At 51.8% G+C, this 14,879-nt stretch overlaps 1 protein-coding gene across 18 annotated transcripts in view; it reads left to right on the plus strand.

Moving 5' to 3' along the window:
• Positions 1–3,682: 3,682 nt before the first annotated feature.
• The window catches only part of SEPTIN6 (septin 6), a 60,724-nt gene continuing 49,527 nt past the window's right edge, over positions 3,683–14,879 (plus strand). For 5 of the 18 annotated variants that reach the window (XM_082716314.1, XM_082716310.1, XM_082716312.1 and 2 more), the window contains exon 1: positions 3,705–4,009. In XM_082716314.1, the coding sequence (XP_082572440.1) occupies positions 3,980–4,009 (30 nt within the window). In that variant the 5' untranslated portion in view covers positions 3,705–3,979. Of the gene's footprint in view, positions 4,014–9,726; positions 9,876–10,046; positions 10,192–14,879 lie in introns of those variants that run through there. The other 13 variants (XM_082716309.1, XM_082716320.1, XM_082716318.1 and 10 more) reach the window with 13 other exon arrangements.

The raw sequence follows: 14,879 nt of genomic DNA on the forward strand, positions 1-14,879 counted from the left end.
AACCACTGGGATACATCAGTGCAAAACCAGGGGCGGCGGTGAATAAAGCACAAAGGAATCCTTACTTTGCCTTGACTCCGCCCCTTCACTGAGTTTCTGATTCTGTTAGCACATCTGGATTTGTTTCATCCCAGATCATTTTCCCCTCTGCTTTGCTTTGTCCTCCTCTTCCAACTTCCTGATCTTTTCAGATTGTTCTGTAGCCCAATGCTACTATCCCTCCCTTCCTCCTTCCATAAAGCCACCATTTCAGGACAAAAGCTTTCCTGAGCTCTTAGCTCCATTTCATCGCCCTCTTTTCCCTCCCCACTCAGTTTTAGCCACTCCCCTACCCCAGCAGGGACTGACCTTTCTAAAGCTTGGCTCTGATTAGGATCCACTCCCAAGTAGCACGGTAGCCATTTCCCCTCCCTGGCAGTCTGGTTCCACAAACAACATTAGCATGCTAATGACAGTCACCTGCTGGCCCTGGGAAACCGCTGAGCGCGCCAGGGCTCAAGGACAGTGGAAACACTGAAAACAGCACGTTTAAATGCTTCCGTTCATTCATTCACTCAACAAACATGGATTGAGCACCGGCCAGACACCGCGCTGGGGCCGAGGGATCCCCCCAGAACACATGGATCATGGTCATGGGTTCACAGCAGCGCCCCAGGGCCCACCACGCCTCTTCATGAAGCGGATCTTTTGCAGCACTCATCAAGGGGGACAGACGTTCAAGGAAGAAACTGATTCCTTGTGAGCCCTCTTGCCTCAGCCTTCCTGCTGTCGCTGTACCTGGGCAGGTAACCCGGGACCAAAGATTGGGAGACACCAACCCAGGGAGGGTCCGGGAGGGTCTTTGTTGAAATAAACGCTGTAATCCACGCCTCTCAGTGATCTGCCCGCTGTATTGAGTGAGGCCGAGGTATGTAAAGCCCAGAACACAGTGAGCTGAAACCTCTCTGCACATACACATACCCACTCGGACGCACACAACACTGGCACTCACACTTTTACACACATACCAACACACTGAAAATACACTCTGACATACACATCAACAGAGACACACACACTGAAACAGACACACTGGCAGACACACACCAACGAACACAAAAGGAGTAAATACAAGCCAATGCACACACACACTGACACGCTGAAACACACAGACGCGTAGCTGACACACACACTGACACATACAAATGCACACCTAGTCCCACGTCAATACCACCCCACAGCCCGCAGAAACCCGGATGCCCAGGACCTAGCAAGGGCTGGAAGAAGCAGACCTCAGAGAGGGACCAAAGGGTTCCAGGAGACTTGAATTACACACTTGGTTCCAGTCTGGAAGTCCAGATTTTTGGAGGAGGGGGCCTTCCAGGTTCTGAGAGTCCCTAGGGACAGGCAGGTGGAGTGGATCACTTCCGCAGGGCACCAAGGATTCTGAGCTAAGATACCTCCTGGAAGGGCAGAAATGTACCGAGCTTTGGGCGCTAAGGTGGGGGATGGAACAGGGGTGTGTGTGGGGAAGAGTTGGTAGAGGGAAGTTAGGGCGCTGGGGGGTGGGCAGTACCCCAGGGAGCAGGCAGGATTCCTGGAAAGCCCAGCTGCATCAGGCCCCCCTCCTGGCTCCCCTGGGCCCCCCCGTGCTCTGGGTATCGTTCTCGTCTCTGGCTTCTAGATGCACCCCTCTGGTGCCGCCACCACCCAAGTCCCACTTTCTGATCATTTAGTGACCTTGGGCCTTTCTCTGTCCACCACAGCCATGCCTTTGCCAGGGAGGACCGGTCTCCCTCACAGACACCCAGCCGGGAGGCGGGCCGTCACCTCTGACTCCCCGCCCCCATCCGGTCTGGGCACAGCCTTACAGCGGTTCCTCAAATACAGCGCTGGTCCCGCCTGTTGCCACCCCAATCCAGGGCCAGGCGCCTCCCCCAGGCCCTGCCCCAGCATCCTGGTGGGCCTTGGAGACTACAGCTGCCCCTGTTCCTTGCCATCACCATATGCCCGAGGGCCCACACTGTCTCCCCACCCTGTGCTGGTCCCTGGTTGTGCCAGGCTCCTCTCTTTTGGCCTCTCCTGGGTCTCTAGAGCAATGACCGGCACACAGAGGGCACCCTCAATGGGGCACCCTCAATACTTGGCTCTTCATGGCTGTGCTACCCCCTCCTTGTGTCTCTTTCTTCTGGACCCGCCCCACCTCCCATTCCAATCCTCCGCCCCCTTGCTCAGGAAATGCTGAATTGGAAGCTTCCTGAGTGCCAGACCCCGAACTAGGCACTGGGGGTGCATTTTGTGGAGTCCCTGTTCTCAAGGGGCACACGCACTTAGAGGGCTCCCTGACGCGGTGTGAAAAGCTCTGTCCCCCAGGTGGAATCAAGTGCCAGGAAAGCACCTCACGTGGCCGCCCCATTTCTCTGCCTTCCTTCCTTCTCCCCAGGCCCGGGCTTCTGCATCGGCTCCCTTCTTCTCTCTCCCCGGTTCCTGTTTTTCTCCTTTTCCTCCCTCTTGCCTCCCCCTCAGCCGCTCCTGACTTTGGGCCGCTGTGGGACCACCTCCTCTATCCTATCCGGGCCACGTCGCTGTCCGGCTTTTGCTCATGGGTCTGCCTCCCCCTGAGGTCCCGGGTCCCACTTGGGGGTCTGGGCGCCTTTCCGAGACCAGGGCACCAGCCTTGCGGAGGAGTGGAGCGCAGTGTCCGCCAGCTAGGGCTTCGGGCACGCCAAGTCGGCTAAGGTTCTCGAGTCCTAGGGAGCCAGCAAGGGGCCACTCCCCAGGAGGGGTCGGGGGCGTCAGGGCTGGAGAGGGGGAGAGGTGCCGAGGGCGAGGGAGAGGGCCCGCGGCGGCGGCTGGCCAGGAGGAAAAGGAAAGCGGGCTGGCACAGCCTCTGCCTTCGGACGCTCTCTCGGCGCACCGCCGGCCGCCTTCTCCCGGTCTGAGCGAAGGTGAAGGGGAAATCCGGGCGGGACAGAGCCACCGGAGGCCGCTCCGGGTCACTCCCACATCCCGCTCGACAGAGCTGGGGTCTTCATCCCCAAGCTCCTCCTCTGAGACTCCCTGGAGACCCAGGCGCTAGAAGGGGGTCGTGGTCTGAACCCCCGCTCACACGCTGAGCTTCTAGGGCTTGGTGGGGAGAGGAGTGAGGGGTCTGTCCGTATGAAGGACCCAGGAGTGGTGAGCTCGGCTCCACGAATTTACAGCCTACAGCATCCGAGGCTTGGAAACCCCAGGGCAGAAGGGGACCTCGAGTCTGCGGGCCTCGGACTCCGCACGTCACAGCTCAGTTGCGGGGCCGCAGTGCGGATCCCCTCAACTGCCCCCTCTATCTAAGCTCCACTGTGGAGCGGCAGGTGCCGCAGCTGCCCCCTCCCGGGCCATGGGGGTGGGTGGGAGGAGGTGTAGAGGAGCCTCGCGTCTCCAGCCGCTGGCGCTCCCATCGGAGCACCCTGAGATCTCGGTGGAGAGGAAGAGGGGGTACAGGGGGCTGGGAGGAGGGGGAGGAGGACTGCAGAGCTCAGCCGCCAAGCTGTGCGCGGGAGGGGGAGGGGCGGGGGCTCCCTTCCAGCCTCCGGGGTCTGGGGACTCTGCGATGTAAGGCGAGAGCAGGGGGGTGTGACAATTCAGCAGAGGTCGGGACGTACCACGGAGCCAGTGGCGGGGGGGGGCAGAGGACGTGGTCACCGAGGGGAGCCCCCGCCCCCCTTCGCAAAGGCCTACAGCTGAGGTTGCAGGGAGAACTGGAACTGGGTTCGCTGTAGGGGGAAGCGGGGCGTGAAATCCGCCCCCTCCCCATACCCCACTTCCGAGGGGGTGGGCGATAGAGGGGAGGTCGGGGTTGGAGCGGCGGCGCGGGGGCCCCTCCCTCGCACCTCCCCCCACCGGACTTGGTCGCGCCCGAAGTGTAACACTTTCTCTTTGTCGGAGAAGCTCCGCTGTTTCTTGTGCTCTAGCTCTGGTGGCGGCGGCACCCGTGGCAGCCCTGGCGGACGCAGGAGCGATGGCAGCGACCGATATAGCTCGCCAGGTGGTGAGTGACCGGCTGGGGTGCCGGCGCCAGGGGCCGGGGGACTGAGAAGGGTGGAGGAGACCTGGCCGCCGCCACGGCCGCGGCGAGGGTTGCAGGCAGCATCCAGGAGTCGAGGCGCGGCGGGACTTCTGCTCCCGGGGTCCGCGGCTCACTCCCCCAGCCTGTCCCCGCGGGTGGCGGACGGATGAGGGGGCCTGGCGGAGGCTGCGGGCCGGCCGCTGAACTTGCATTGCCCTAGGGCTGCAGTGAGCGCCGCCGCCTCCCTAGCTGCAGCTGCCGCCGCGCCACTGGGGCGTTGCCGAATGAATGGCCGAACCAGCCGTGCAGCCCTCGAGGTCCCAGGCTCCCTGGTCTCGCTTCCTCCGGCCGTCGGGCCGCCCCCCTGCGCCCAGCAACCCCCTCCCCGGGACCCAGGCCTCCTGCGGAAGAGGGGCGCGGGGCTGGGGTGAGCCCGGGGCAGGAGGCGGTGAGTGGTGGTGGTGGGGGGCGGGGAGGTGACTGGCTGGGGTAGGGTTTCTCCATATGCATTACATATGTGACTGCGTCTCTGTGTGTGTGTGTATCACCGTAAGCGTCCGAGTGCACGCGCGCGCACTCGTGCCTGCTGGGCGGGCGGCGGCGCCGGGGCTGTCTGTGACCCCAGATGAGTCCGCCTGTTTCTCTGTGGGCGCTCACCTCCGTGGCGTGTGTCCCTGTGTCCCAACCCCTCTCTGCTTGTGCCGGGTGCCTCTGGGTCCCGTGTGTGCGTGCGTGCGTGTGTGCGTGTGCGTGTGTGTGCAACTCGCTGGTCTGGAGGGGGTGGCTGCGTGTTTTGGCATGTTTCTGGATACCTTGACCGGCGGTTTGCCAGCCCCTGGGGGTCTGCCTCCGGTGCGTGTTGCGCGTAACTGGGCTAGTATGCCAAAACCTGTGCAGCTCGCTTCTTTCTATGGGGACGCAGGAGAATAAGTGTGAGGCTTGCAAAAGCGGTGCCGTCTCATTTTGTTGGCAACAGACTCTGGAAAAACAAAAAAACAAACAAACAAAACCTTCTGTTAAAGAACTGAAGTTTTCCAGCCCGGGATGTTCAGAGAAACCATAACTGAAGTGACCAGAGGCTCCATATTTGTTTGGGTTTTTTTTTAGACCAGAAGTTTGGTTGTAAAGGGAGGGGGTGATTCCATTTGGGGGAACAGTCTAACCTTTCTCTTCCTCCGTGGTATCAGAGGTCTTCAGAAGCCCGCAGTTACCCTCACTCACTCTATGGTGAGGTAGAGGGAAGTAGGGGTAGGTGAACCCCACAACACCATATACTACTCATCAAGATTTCCGAGCCACACACACACACACACACACACACACAAAAGTTTTTAAACCTTGTGGCTTACTTATTTAGGGAAATAGTCTATGCACTGTAATTCCAGAGCAAAAACAAACAAACAAAAAACCAAAAACAAAAAAAAAACCCAAACCTCTAGGTATTTGTTGTAATTGAAATTGATTCGTTTTTGTTTTCAAAATCTGAATCCAGATTCTGGTTGTATTTTCTCTACAGGATATATATGAATTTTTTCCACCCTCTTGTCTCTGTCTGGAAGGGCAGGATGATTTCTTCTGAACTTACCCAACCCCTGCAGACCCCAGAACCAGATCTTTACATTGTCATGATGCAGGAGGACCAGGAGTAGGTAGACAAGGCTCTGTGATCATGGAATTTGATAGAATTCTCTTCTCTCTGAGATTGGCACTGTCATATTTATTGCTGTAGCATTTTGAAGGTTCCCAGAGTGCTTTTCTGCTCCCTGTTACCTGCATTTTAGAGATGGCATGGCTTAAGTAGAGGGATTAAGTCTCCTGGATTACACTTGCCCTGTCTTTAGTGACCAAAAAGGACACTAATGATTTTTCTTGTCAGTTAATTAATTTGCATCGACCTGTCCTTGCTCCCTCACCAGTCCCCCTTGCCTGGATTAGGATTGCAGGGCAGATGTCGTAATGGGGAACATTCCAGAAGGTTGTGTTTCACCTCAGGCAGATTGAGGCAACCCAGAGGTCCCCTTTGTTTGCCAGATGGGGGGGTGGATGGGGGTGATTTAGGGCCTTTTGGTTTGCTTTGCGTGGTTCCAGTTTGCTCTGGCTGGCCTTGCCTATACTGTATGATGAAGAAGATAATTGTAAGCCAGATTCCAAAGCTGAAAGAGCAGCCCAAGCACTTGAGACCTTGTTATCAGGATAAATGGGTTTCTGGGAAGACTGACGTCACTCTCCCTGCCCCCCTCCCCCCAGTCTGTAAAGCTCTTGTTTATGTGTCATTTGTCTCTCTGCTCTCCTTTGTGTCTGCAAGAAGTTGTAATTCACCAGGGCAAGATGGAATTAACTCAGGAGACCTTGGGTGTCTGGTTGCTGCTTGTTTCTTCCAAGGACCACGTATCCAGGGTTCGGGAAGAGAAGACTGGAGAATCAACTTAAGTGTGCCTAGCGTAGGAGTTCTTTTGAATGAGCTCTGAGACATGGTGCCATCCAAGCAGCACTCTTGCTGTGTGCGTGACGGGGGAGGTGTTCTTTCCAGAATCAGTTGAAGGTCACCATGGCTAGTTAGGTAACATCATTAGTGACTTAAAACAGGCCATGGAGTTGTTGGAGAGGACCCTTCTCTGGGCATGCATGCTGCTTGGAAGTTCAGCTCTTGAGTACGCAGTCCAATCCTGTCCCATCTGAACAAACACCATGAAGATTCTGCATGCCAAAACCGTTTCTCCATTGTGTCCACTCGTTGACTTTTCACTGATGTGTCCAGCACTGTGGCTAGCCCTGGTGAAATCGACCAGAAAAAAAAAAAGTAGCAGACATAATTCCTGGCTTTTATTTTTTTTAATTAAAATTAAAAAAAATTTTTTTTAATTTATTTATTTGACAGAGATCACAAGTAGGCAGAGAGACAGGAGGAGGCAGGCTCCCCGCTGAGCAGAGAGCCCGATACCTGAGCCGAAGGCAGACGCTTTAACCCACTGAGCCACTCAGGCACCCTAAATTTAAAAAGTTGCTTTTTAAATTTTATTTATTTATTTATTTGAGAGACAAGAGAGACAGAGATAGCGAGAGGACATGAGTGGGGAGGAGAAGGAGAAGCAGACTTCCTGCTGAGCAGGGAGCCGGATCTGGGATGATCCCAGGACCTTGGAATCATGACTGGAGCCAAAAGCAGACATTTAATGGACTGAGCCATCCAGGCGCCCAGCTTTTAAGCTTATGGTCTATAGTTGGAGAGACAGACTGTGGACATTGTGAAATAATTAGAGAACTTTAGAAGATTCTTGGGCTGTCCCCACTCCCAGCCCCTACCTGTGAGGTGACTTGGGCTGCTATTAATATATACTCTTTAAGGGTACATGACTCGTCCAAGGTCACGTAGAAAGCCACAGCCCAGCAGGCCTCAGGGGCTGCATCTTCTGGCTTTTTCATTGAGCTGTTTCTTTCAGTGTTGCATTTTTAGGTCCAGACTGTTAAGTGCTGGCCTGTAAAAGGAACAGCTCATTGAGTCTGGCTTGAACCAGTCCCACAAGGTGGACAGTGATGCTGTCCCCCGGTGGCAGACGGGGAATGGTCTTTCTCCCTAATGAAAGATTTTGCAGGGACTAACTCTGCCCTACCCGGGGAAGTGCCTACAGGCTGGCAGATGCCTGCCTCTGCATTCCGGTCTTGCTACCAAATGGCATTTACCCTCCATTCCCCCGGAAGCTCCCTGCCTCACTAAAAGGAATAGTCTACTCCAAGCGGGGAGAGCAAAACCCCAGTATGTACCCATACCTCCACTGAGGACACAGCACAGAGGGAAATTTACATGGCTGGGGTGCCTGGGTGGCTCAGGAAGTTGAGCAGCCATCTCCTCTTATCAGCTCAGATCATGATCATCTCAGGGTCATGGGATCAAGTGCGGCATGGAGGAGGGCTCCGTGCTCAGCTGGGCATCTGCTTGAGATTCTCTCTCTGCGTCTGCCCTCCCCCATCCTGCTCTCACAGTCCTGCACTCTCTCTCTCTCTCTCTCTCTCAAATAAATAAGTAAATCTTTAAACATAAAAAGAAAATTCACATGGCCTCCAATATTAGAATTCATTGAATCTAAACCAAGGTGATCTAAACCATTGCTGATCATGGTACTATTTTCTGACTTTTCTGTGTTTGAGACTTTTCCAAAGAAAAAGCTGGGGGGATAGGGCAAGCGGGTGGCTCAGCCCCTGCCTTGGGGTCAGGTCAAGACAAACTGGGCGGGAGTTGGGCTCGCTGCTTAGCAGGGAGCCTGCTTCCCTTCCCCTCTCTCTGCCTGCCTCTAGGCCTACTTGTAATCTCTGTCAAATAAATAAATAAAATATTTTTTAAAAAGAAAAAAAAGCTGGGGAGGGCAGGAAATGACATTGTTCTGTCCCACCAAAGGTATACGGTCCCTTCCCTCAGGGAGTTTACTATCTAGTAGTGGAGGCAGACTTAAATAACTATATAATTATCATTGTGATCAGTACTACACAGCCGAGCTGTGGCCTGCTGTAAGAATTCATTACCAGCCGGACCCAATCCTGCCTCCAGTGCGGGCGGTGGGTGACTGGAAAGGCCTCCTGAGGGCTTTGGCTAAGAAAGGGGGTGGGTGTGAAGATGGGTGAGCTCTCCCTCTGCTCCTGGCCTGGGAGCATTTCATTTGTTCATTCATGAACAAATTTGTTCATTCACAGGACCGTGCCCTCTGAGAGCGCCCCCCCCCCCCCATGACAGGCAAGAATCATCCCCGTTTCCTTTCATTTCCTCAATCCTGGAAATGTTGAGTGGTAGCAGTGTTCTTATTACAAAACTGCATTACAGCTGAGCGGTTTGTCTGTATGGTATAATGAGATTTTGATCTGCAGTCATGTGCATAGCATTTACCTTACGGAGCCTGTGCTGTAAATTTTCCGTTAATTGCGGGCTTTGTTACCCAGCACGGCCCCTCCCTTTGTGCGCTGTAAGGGAACACACCCGTTGCATGAGCCTGAGCAAAACTAATTAGGAAGATAAGTCCCCTGGAAAAAGGTATTCCAAAACCAAACAGGATTGATTTCTAGACTTGCCTGGGTTTCTGGATTATCAGAGCCATGGTTTTATATTAGCGCGAACAACTGAGAAGGGCTTGTAAGTGGTGTGTACTCTTTGGACCACATTCAAGAAAGAGAAGGAGAAGAGAAAGGAAAGAGAATACCATGGATAAGTGGAACAGGTTTCTTTCAACGGTCTCCAAATGCTGTCATCTATATTTCCCAGACGAGTCTTTGTGTTTTCTTCTTGTATGGGTACAGGGTTAGTGGCTGAAACAGTGAGACCCACACCGGATGACACAGATCCGTTCAAAACAACCAAACCTGCCCTTTTCGCGAAGTTTCTAAGAAATAAAAATCCTGCCAGACTCTAACTTTCCCCTCTCTTCACTGCATTCCTTCCCACCCCGGTGCACCCGTAGGGGGGAGGGTGTAGCTCAGAGAAGATTATCCTTGGATGCCTCGATCCGTGATGGTGAAAAGATTCTCCGCTTCAATCCCAGATAGCTCAGTCATGGGTTACGTGTGGGTTTTCTTTTTTCTTTCTTCCCATATTGCTTTAAATAAAAATCTTGGAGCCACCAGCCGTGTAATGATGGATTATTTTAAGTAACAACTGGGGGGGGGGAGGAGCCGAATAAATTAGAAACACAGACCCTTCCTCCTCGGTTTGGCAGGAGGCTTCTGCTGCTGGGATTTGAAACCGTGGGTTTCTCCGCCGCCTACAAGAGGAAGGAGGCCACATATGTGCTCAAGGAGGGTGAGAATTATGCCGCGTGCTCCTTGCTGGCCCTGGACTTGGGTCATCTGTTCCACTCACTTAAAGGTGACTGGGGAAAAGATTTGCAGGCCTTTTCCGGGGTGGGGAGGTGGGAGACAGGATCAGGGCTCAGGTTTCTCCTGGCAGGGCCCCCTGGAACCCCCTAAAGAAGGCCCTGGGGTAACAGCCACAGATCTCTGCTTTCTGACCCTGATGAGGTGTGAGGCGGTGCGAGTTTCCTTTCCCAGCGGAGGCCCCGGCTCTGAGCACCGGCGAGGAGGCAGGAACTGGGTTTTCTTAGATCCACTTTAAATGAGACCAGATGGAGGCAGAGGCAAATTCAGGCTCCCTAGAGGACAGCTGGGCATTCATCCAGAGGCCTGTGAGTAAACCTTTTTTCTTTTCTTTTCTTTTTTTTTTTTTTTTTTAAAGCAGATTAGAGATAACAGTGGCCAGAACACCTCGAAAACTCTGTTTAAAGAGCCCAGCCCGGAGGGAATATGGCTTTATGTGGGAAAGGTGACCTGCTACCAGCAGGAGTGGCCCCTGGCCTGAGATGGAACTGGCTTTTACCTAGAATCTGGCTAGTTGGGTTAGGTCGCCCTGGGGTTCAGGCTTAGTTAGGCCCAAATCAGACTGCCTCAGTTGCCCTCCATGGGCCAGACCCACCTCGGTGAGCACACAGGGGTCTAGGTCGTGATCTGTGACTCTTGTCCCTCTTGACTGTCCTTAAGCCACAAGCCCGATGCCCCCAGAACTTTAGCAGCTTGAAAGAAAATACCTGCCAACTTGGAGTCAAGCTTTCCCACCTTAAAGCGGCCCTGCGCTCACCAGGGCCGGGAGCCCTGCACCCCTCCGCTCTCTGCCCCAAACCCCTCCATGACTTGGGCCAAGTCACTTCCTCTCTCTCAGACAGTTTCCCCTTTTGCGAAATGAGCTGGTTGGCGTAGGTGAGCCTTCAGGGCCGCGACCAGCTCTGACGCTGTATGGTCCTCTGTTTCCTTGTTCTCCAGCTTAATTTCTCTTAGGCTCTAGCCTGCTTCTATATCCGTCCGAGGTGGACGACTTGAACTCCACCTCTTCCCTGCTTTGACTCCTGAGCGAGCAGGGTGGGGAGAGAGTTGAGGGAAAGGCAAGTCTGTGCTTTGAGCTCAGCAGGATCTCTGTAAGCGGAACAGAAACAGCGGTTCAGATGGTCTGCCCATAGGTGTAGTGAGCTATTGTCTTCCTATAAAGGTACATGACGGCTGAATTTCTGTCTATTTGAATCCCATTTTAAATGCACTAGGAGAGCTGGCCATTTAATGGAATCCTGCTGCGAATCCTTTTATAGAATGAAAAGCCACTCAGGAACTGATCTGGTGTATTAAAATCCAGAGTTTCTTCTATTGGATTTGCCAAAAATGGGCCTTCTCCCTGCATGGTAAAGATGGTTTCCTTTGTGCTTCCCCAGGGTCCCTGAAGCTGCTTCCCCACTGAAAGGCCCAGGTGGGCAAGATTTCTCTTTCCTTGGAAAGGGCTCCCCCTTCCAAACGTCTCTCTCCCAATTCAGGGCATTGCTACTCTTGTCAGTTTCCTCTTAGCCTGGCTTAATCGGCAGGAGGGAAATCCTGACATTTGCCGTGGGAGATACACTGGAGGGTTTTTTTTTTTTTTTTAAAAATAATCTCTGGGAACTTATCAGTGTTTTTGTGGTTCTTAGGGCCAATAATACAGTGGCGTCCACTTCCCCGACTGGAGGCCGTGGAGAGGGCTCTCAGCCACCTGATTGCTGCAGCAAGCAGTTTTTCTGGATGTTTGTGGATATGTGATTTGACTTCTTGTTCCCATGAATCCTTAGAATAATAAGTTATACCGTATAATAAGTTATATATATATATATATATATATATATATATGTATATAATGTTATAGTAAGGACAATAATAGGGCTTTGTTCTCATATTGGGAAAATAAATGTTTACATACAATAAAACTGCCCCAAAGTGGACTACTTAACTGGATTTTCTGATTATCTATATGTAAAGCACCTTTCTCGTAGCTGTGGTTGAAGATTTTGCTAAAATATCTGAGGCTACTTCTCTTGTCTTGGAAAGCATCGTCATAAAATCTTTAAGAAAACATGACATTTTTCTACTCTGATTATAAACATAAAATCTGCCCCCCCAAAAGGTAAAAGATGCCTATTGTTGGAAATTTGGAAGACACAGAAAAGCAACAGTGTCCACATTCCCTCTACCCGAAAGTATCTTTTTTTTTTAGATTTTATTTATTTATTTGACACACAGAGAGAGAGAGAGACAGTGAAGGAGGGAACAGAAGCAGGGGGCATGGGAGAGGGAGAAGCAGGCTTCCCGCTGAGCAGAGAGTCCAATCCGGGGCTCGATCCCAGGACCCCAGATCATGACCTGAGCCAAAGGCAGATGCTTAACCCACTGAGCCACCCAGGCGCCCCCAAAAGTAACTGTTGTCACCGTTTTGGTATAATGTTGACTTTGAACAACACAGGGGTTGGGGGTGCTAACCCCCTGCAGTGAAGAATCAAGAATCCACGTATAACTTTCATCTCCCCCAAAGCTTAACTACTCAGAAGCCTACTGCTGACTGGAAGCTGTACCCGTAACAGGAATAGCAGGACAAGCACATCTTTTGTATGTTATCTGTATGACACACTGTATTCTTACAGGAAAGTAAGCTAGAGAAAGTAAAATGTTATTAAGAAAACCATAAAGGGGGCACCTGGGGGACTCAGTCGGTTAAGTGTCCAACTCTTGATTTCGGCTCAGGTCGTGAGGTCATGAGATCAAGTCCCACATCAGCTCCGCCCTCATACTGAGACCTTGCTCAGCTCGGAGTCCGCTGGAGATTTTCTCTCTCTCTCCCCCTGCCTCTCCTCCCCCGCTCTCTCTAATAAATAAATAAAATCTTTTAAAAAAAGAAAAGCATAAGGAAGGGAAAACAACATTTGTAGTCCTTTCTTGTATTTATGGGGAATAAATGCATGCATATGTGGACCCAGGCAATTCAAACTGCGTTGTTCAAGAGTCAACTGTATATTCTTCCGAACTTTAAAAAGTACATTCAGGCGGAGTGCCTGGGTGGCTCAGTCATTAAGGTTCTGCCTTCGGCTCATGTCCTGATCCCAGAATCCTGGGCTGAAACCCCGCATAGGGCTCCCTTCTTGGCCCGGAGCCTGCTTCTCCTTCTGCCACTCCCCCTGCTTGTGTTCCCTCTCTTGCTGTGTCTCTCTGTCAAATAAATAAAAATTAAAAAAAAAATATATATATATATATATATATGCTTTCCCCCATGATTGGAATGATCCTGTATATATAGGGTTTTGTTTTGTTTTGTTATTTGCCTATTGGATGATCATTTTCCCATGTTACTGAATATTCTTAGAAAATGTCTTTATCACCTGCTTAATATTCCATTGTGCATCATTGAACTATTGTTTGATTTTGATCATCCTGAGGGTTGCAGGATCTATCAAAGATCCGTATTTAATGGGACCAGGAGGGAGAGAAACCATAAGAGACTCTTAATCTCAGGTAACAAACTGAGGGCTGCTGGGGTTGGGGGAGGGAGAGGGTGTCGGGGTGATGGACACTGGGGAGGGTATGTGCTATGAAATGTGTAAGCCTGATGAGTCACAGACCTGTACTCCTGGGGCTAATAATACTTTATATGTTAATAAAAATAATTAAAGAAAAGATCGGTATTTAGGGGCATCTGGGGGGCGCAGTCCATTAAGCTTTGGCTCTTGATTTGGACTCAGGTCATGATCTCAGGGTGGTGAGATCGAGCCCCGAGTGGGGTTCTATGCTGGGTGTGGAACTTGCTTAAGATTTTCTCTCTCCCTCTGTCCCTTCCCCAAAGATTGGCATTCAGGGCTGGGACGGAGATGGAGAAAGGAAAGGTGTGAGAGATCAGGCCCACCAGTAAGTGACATGTGAGACTGTTGGAGTGAATCCTACTTACAGTGTATCTACAAGGTACAGAGGCCAGAGGAGAAAGTTTAGGGAAAGGCGCGATGAGTTCCAACTTTTATGTTTTGGCCTCATACTTCTGTACTTCTTTATTGATTTAAGTCATCTCTGCCTCCCACATGGGGCTTGAACCCACGACCCCGAGAGCGAGAGTCCCATGCTCTACCCACTGAGCCAGCCAGGTGCCTTGTTTTGGTTTCCTTCTTCAACATATCAGCTACTAACTCAGCTCCCCCAACTCAAGGCGGAGGCGGGGAAACTCCACTGATACAGATGGATCCTCAGTTCCCAGAGGCCTCCTGGACCTCTTGCTTCCTATCCCGCCAAGGCTGGAAGAGGGATGGGGTGGGGGAGGGGGACAGAGAGACAGGGACTGCCCATCGGGGTGCTTATGGGACTCTGTTTTCAGAATAACAGCAATGGGAGCAAGTTGCACAGCTGGAACCGCCATAACTCGTTCTTAGTAACTTGCACCTTTGAATATTCAATTAAAAAATGAAATTGGTGTGTCCCCAGGGGACGAGGCGGAAGAGAAAGAGAGCGGTGTTTCTGCCCGTGATATGAAATGTGGTATAACGTATTTCAAACCACAGGTGACTGCAGATGGGGAGAAAACAGGAAATGTAATTGGTGGGGGGAAGGGGGGCTCTCCCAATTCTCAGGAGCACTCTTTCATTTTGCCTTCCTTTTAGCTCTTCTCAGATTTGGCATCCTAATTACCCCTGCTGCAAAGCTGAGTGAGAGCTCTCTTTTCTTGTATTAAAAATGTTTTTAAATGACATGGGTATTGTGTGAATACATTCATGCTGTAAAAGGATCAAATAATACGGAAGCATACAGACTAGCCCCTTGTGTAAGCCCCTCTTTCCGTATCGCTCCCCCGAGGTAGCCACCGACGTTCCTGGGTTTGGTGGGACTTTTTTCTTGGCTTCTTTCTATGCATTCACAACCATTTATGCGCAAGCACACATATATCAGGCTTTTTTTTTTTTTTTTTTTGCACATGTGGCCTCCCCCTGTGCTGCTTGTTCTTCAGCCTCTTTTTTCTACATTGGAATATGTCTTGGAGATATTTACCTCG

The sequence above is a fragment of the Mustela nivalis genome (genome assembly GCF_964662115.1).
Source record: "Mustela nivalis genome assembly, chromosome: X".
NCBI lineage: Eukaryota > Metazoa > Chordata > Mammalia > Carnivora > Mustelidae > Mustela > Mustela nivalis.